This window comes from Astatotilapia calliptera, chromosome 3 (genome assembly GCF_964374335.1).
Source record: "Astatotilapia calliptera chromosome 3, fAstCal68.1, whole genome shotgun sequence".
NCBI classification, from domain to species: Eukaryota; Metazoa; Chordata; class Actinopteri; order Cichliformes; family Cichlidae; genus Astatotilapia; species Astatotilapia calliptera.
This window is the reverse complement of record NC_137424.1, coordinates 71,219,194-71,223,906: the sequence shown is the minus strand read 5'-3', so window position 1 is coordinate 71,223,906 and position 4,713 is coordinate 71,219,194. Positions and strand designations below refer to the sequence as shown.

The following is a 4,713-nucleotide window of genomic DNA, read 5'->3' as shown; positions in this document are numbered from 1 at the left end:
AAAACACAGAAATTTGCTCTTAAAGAAGCCATAAACTCAAAATTAGTATCAAAATCTCACGGAAGGATTATCAGAAACATGTGCATCATTTAAAGAAAAAAAAAGGTGAACACAGACAAACACAAACTTCAGAATCATGTCGCTGTGTATATATAAACATATGTTGTACTATACAAGAGGCAGACAGCAGCTGCAGCCTCCATAAAATCACAACTAATCTGCAGGAGTCTGTAAGTTTACAGTAAGGAACAAAGAAGCAGAAACACCCGCATAGTAAACATGTACAGACAGGCAGCAACAAGTAGTCTGCAGAGAGCTCATCTGCCTGCTGCAGACTCGCAAGTCACATATCAGATTACTTATTTTAAAAAAGGTGAAATTTTAATACTTACATTTTTGTAGGGACTCTTTATATCATCTAGATGGAAAAATTAACCACAAAAAAAAAAGAATGAGGCCAGTACATCAGGTCTGTTTTTTTCTGTTGTCAAAAGAAACTTGCTGTTTTTCAATTACACTCAAACAATAGAAAATCTCTGGCTGCTAGGTACAGAGTCGCTTTAATGGAATACATTTTACAGATCCTTATATATTGTTTTTGTTAACAATTAAATAGTATAAAAACTTGTTTGAGAATTGATTTGGTTGTTATTTACTAAAAACAGTTCACACAGTTTGGTCTCATTATGTTCCTGTAACTAAAGATTTTATATAAAAAGCAGCTCTTAATTTATCATTTTGATAATGTGCAATTCTCAAAGTAAATACAAAACATATCCACTATATGTAAATAACACAGTAAAGTCATGTGTCCACTGTGCAGCTGTGTTGATATAATGAGTGAATGATTTGATCTTTTCACTGCCTGCTGTGTTTCCTCGACTCCTGAGCAAAGATAAAGAGTCAGTCAGACCTGCAGTTGGTCCTCGTGGTGTTTTGAACTTGAATTCAGCCTGATTTGTTTTTCATGTCTTCTCCTCCATCATCAGCTATCAGGAGAGCAGACAGTCAAAGTACAAGAATTCAAACAAACACAGAGATTCTACTTACAGAGCAGACACAGCACAGATGTTTCCTTCATCGTCCTTCTCACTCATTTGAGCTTTTTTTCATTTCTGTCACTGACACCAAGTAAAGCCCGCCCTCTTCCTCTGAGCACCAGCTTTCTATTGGTTCAAACACAGAGGTGGGGGACTTTTTTTTCTCTTTGTAAAGATACAAGTAGTTCAAGTTTCAAGTTTCATTGTCGTGTACAGATAAACAGTGTAGCCACATTTACCCATAATGAAAATTCTTTGGCTCGTGTATCACACAGTGGAAATTTGTATCTATCTTTTATTTTGGTTTTATTCTGATTTTTAGTGTTTATTTATAAGTGTAGTTTTATTTGCATGGTTTTATTCTGTTTCCATTGCATGTTTGTATGTTGATAGTTATATTGCATGGTTTTAATCCACTGTTGACTGGCTGCACATACACTTATTCTTCATTTCTTTATTACTAAGTTAAGTTACTGTGTTGCGTTGTGATGTGTCGTATTGTGTTGTGTTGTATGTAGTGCCGACGTAGGACAGTTTTCCAATTTCATTGTACTATTGTACTATGTATGACTGTGCAATGACAATAAAGAGTTATCGTATCTTATCACAAACAAAATTATATATATATCAATATCAGGAAGAAGGAACACGAGAAGCTGGAGAAATACCAACTATTGTTATTCAGAACTTAACTCTCTGCCTTATTTGTACTTGACTTACAGATGAATCACAAGAGGCTGGTTTGAATTCTGATCTGATTGTTCTTTATGTTTCCTGCAGGTCACCAAAACAACAAACAGACAGACTTGCAAACAGTCCATTATGTCCTCTAATTCCCTCCGTCCTCTGTGTGTCCTCCTGGCTGACCTGCAGGTGAGAAACAGGTGTGAGGTGTCAGCTGTCAGGTAGGTGATGAGTGAAGAACAGAACAGAATCCATTTCCTCTTCAAACTGCTGTCAGACATTATCTACTGCACTCTGATCACATCACTCAGACCAGCTGCTTTCTACAAAGTCTCATCAACAACATCTTTAGAAACAAACATCAACAACCAGGAAGCAGCTTCACCTCTGATCACACACACACTCAACTCTACTCACTCACCTGGAGGAACAACACTGAGGTTTATGGTGCAGATGAGGTTCAACCAGGCCTCTTGGTTTGATTCTCCCCATGCAACATAACATCTGTATGTTCCAGTATCATTAATTGTCACATTCTTCAGAATCAAAGACACGTCTCCATCCTTCATCTGTCTGTCTTTCAGATCCACCCGGTTCTTATAAGCTGGATTCTGGTTGTCTGGATCAAACTGACCAATTTGGTAATAAAGGAGGTTCCAAAGGTCTTTGCTCCACTCTATGGCTACGATCTTGCTGTTTGGAGCTCGACATGTCAGAGTGACGTCCTGTCCAGACTCAGCTGTGATGTTTTTCTGGTCTGAATGAGGAAACAACACAGAGCAGAGAGGTTAAAAGTTAAAGTACAACTGTTCACTTCTACCGGAGTCAATCAGATTGAGAAGCCACACACACACATACACACAAAAACACTGCTTTTGTGTTCATCACAGAACATTAGACAACATAGAAACATAATAGTTACGCGATAATATAAAAAAACATATTCCTCATGCTGATGATGAGGGTCTGTTGAAGAAAAGATTGGCTTCAGAAAGCTTCTGTTAAGCAAAAACAAAAATACGAGATGTGCTGAGTGGACTGTACTGAATGTGCCACATAATGTGGAGATTATTTCTTTTCATATGTAATTTCCTCTCAAGTTTGAGCTAGATTTCTGGTAAATTTGATGTTGACTGTGTCAGTTTTTACACGATTAGAAATAGGGGTTATACTATGTCTGTAAACCAAACAAACAAACAGGGCGATGCTTTTTAATCCTCTTCATCTCAGAGGAAATAACAGTTTGGTTTCTAATAGTGATGGGTCCAGCAACACTGACGCACCGACGCATGTATCAAGCTCACCCAGCGATGCCCGTATCGGTGCGTAAGTCGCTTTAAGAAAAAGTCACGTGATCGATACAGCTGCTGTCTCGCTCATTGCCAACGCACCAAACTGTGTTTAAAAGGTACCGCATCCGCATCTAACAATGGAATGAGTCGCCACCAAAAACCCCCACAAAATTACTCTCGCAAAGATAAAAAAAACCCAAAAAACATCTCTCTATAACAAAATGGACCCTGAAATAAAAAGAAATGTTTCTGCTGTGTGGGATCACTTTGATCTTTTAACTGCAAATAATATAATATAATAGTTTGTCTTTGTTTCAGTGTAATCTATCAGAACAGGAAAACAGCAATGTGACTTGAAGTGTAAATTATTTATTTCATTTGATGCAGGTTAAATGTTGCATCTGTTCTGCATTTCTTACACAAACAAAAGCACCTCCTCAGTGTTCAGGCATTACAGAGCCAAATATGAAAATGAGGAGACAAACACACTGAGAATGAACACAGGTTTGACACTGAACAGCTTTATCGTCATTTCTTTTATTAATATGCGTTTTATTATTTTGAAATCAAGCATCTAAGAAGACTGCTCTGGACCAGGCATTCCTGAGTTTTATTATAAAGGACTGCCAACCCCTTAGTATTGTGGAGAGTGTCAGAGAGAAACATTCCAAGATCAGAGGATCCTTTAACGTACTGAGGGAACAGGAAGACCTCTTATCAGAACCTTTTCCACCTGGCTTTACAGTTTGTGTACCCCAGCTTCATCTGTTCCTGTGAGTTTTCCAAAGCTGGAGAAATGGTGTAAAAAAAAAAAAAACGCAATAGACTGAATGCAAAAACATTGGATAAACTTATTTTTCTGAATAGAAATTTATATTACATTCACAATACTTTCATTTTAATTTTCACTTAATGTCTTTCACACTATATTTTAAAGATGTCTACAATATTTTCAATATAAAAGATATAAAATGATTCCATGGACAGTACAATACCTTACAGTGTACAAGAATGACTAGGTCATTGAATCAGTGTCTGTTGTGAGTCTCAAGTAAGTTGCCTGCGATGATATTTAAGGTCCAGCAGGAGTCAGTATGGAGCAAAACAGCAAAACTGTGTCGACACAGTATCGACACAGTTTGGGGAATGTGCTGAAACGCTTCACGAGGCCTCATCTACCCATCACTAGTTTCTAAAAGTTAAATCTCACCTGCAGAGACAAACGCGAAGACACCGACAAACATTAAACAGTAGAGTGACGCAGCTGTTCCAGCAGCCATTTCTTCTTCTTCCTCTTTCAAGTTTAACGGTAGCTTGCATCCAAAATTGTTGCATTACTGCCATCTCCTGGCTTTTAATCTTCCGTCACTCCTGAGTCCTCAGATCCTCTTGATGAGACCAGCATTCCTCAAAAAACGAAAAACCACCTCTTTCCCTTCACCATGACTTAACTTATCAACCACTTGTTCAAACGTAAGTTCCCTTCCACCACTCATTTCACCCCTCATCACCCTCCTGTGACTTGCATACTTCCTACAACTAAGAAGCACATGTCCAACCATAGCATTACATCCATCACACAACCCAGTCGGGTGTTTCCCCATCTTAAAAAGAGTGCCATTTAAAAAGCAGTGGCCTGTTCGTATTCGACTGATAATAACCTCCTCCTGTCTCTTTAATACACTACTCCTCTTAGC

General features: G+C 38.1%; 1 protein-coding gene across 1 annotated transcript; it reads right to left on the bottom strand.

Moving 5' to 3' along the window:
* Positions 1–1,781: 1,781 nt before the first annotated feature.
* LOC145425739 (butyrophilin subfamily 2 member A2-like) lies at positions 1,782–4,506 on the bottom strand. Its single transcript, XM_080299083.1, has 3 exons — positions 4,227–4,506; positions 2,146–2,481; positions 1,782–1,907 (listed from the first exon to the last, which is right to left on the bottom strand). Exons 1-3 carry the CDS (start codon positions 4,294–4,296, stop codon positions 1,870–1,872), a joined length of 444 nt encoding a protein of 147 aa, XP_080155209.1. The 5' UTR covers positions 4,297–4,506; the 3' UTR covers positions 1,782–1,869.
* Between the last annotated feature and the right edge of the window lie 207 nt (positions 4,507–4,713).

Coding starts and splice junctions, on each gene's coding strand:
- LOC145425739 (XM_080299083.1), bottom strand. CDS start 4,296: ATGGCTGCTGGAACAGCTGCGTCACTCTACTGTTTAATGTTTGTCGGT. Junction 2,482..4,226: donor CTTCGCGTTTGTCTCTGCAG/GTGAGATTTAAC, acceptor TTCCTCATTCAG/ACCAGAAAAACATCACAGCT. Junction 1,908..2,145: donor CCTCAGTGTTGTTCCTCCAG/GTGAGTGAGTAG, acceptor TCTCACCTGCAG/GTCAGCCAGGAGGACACACA.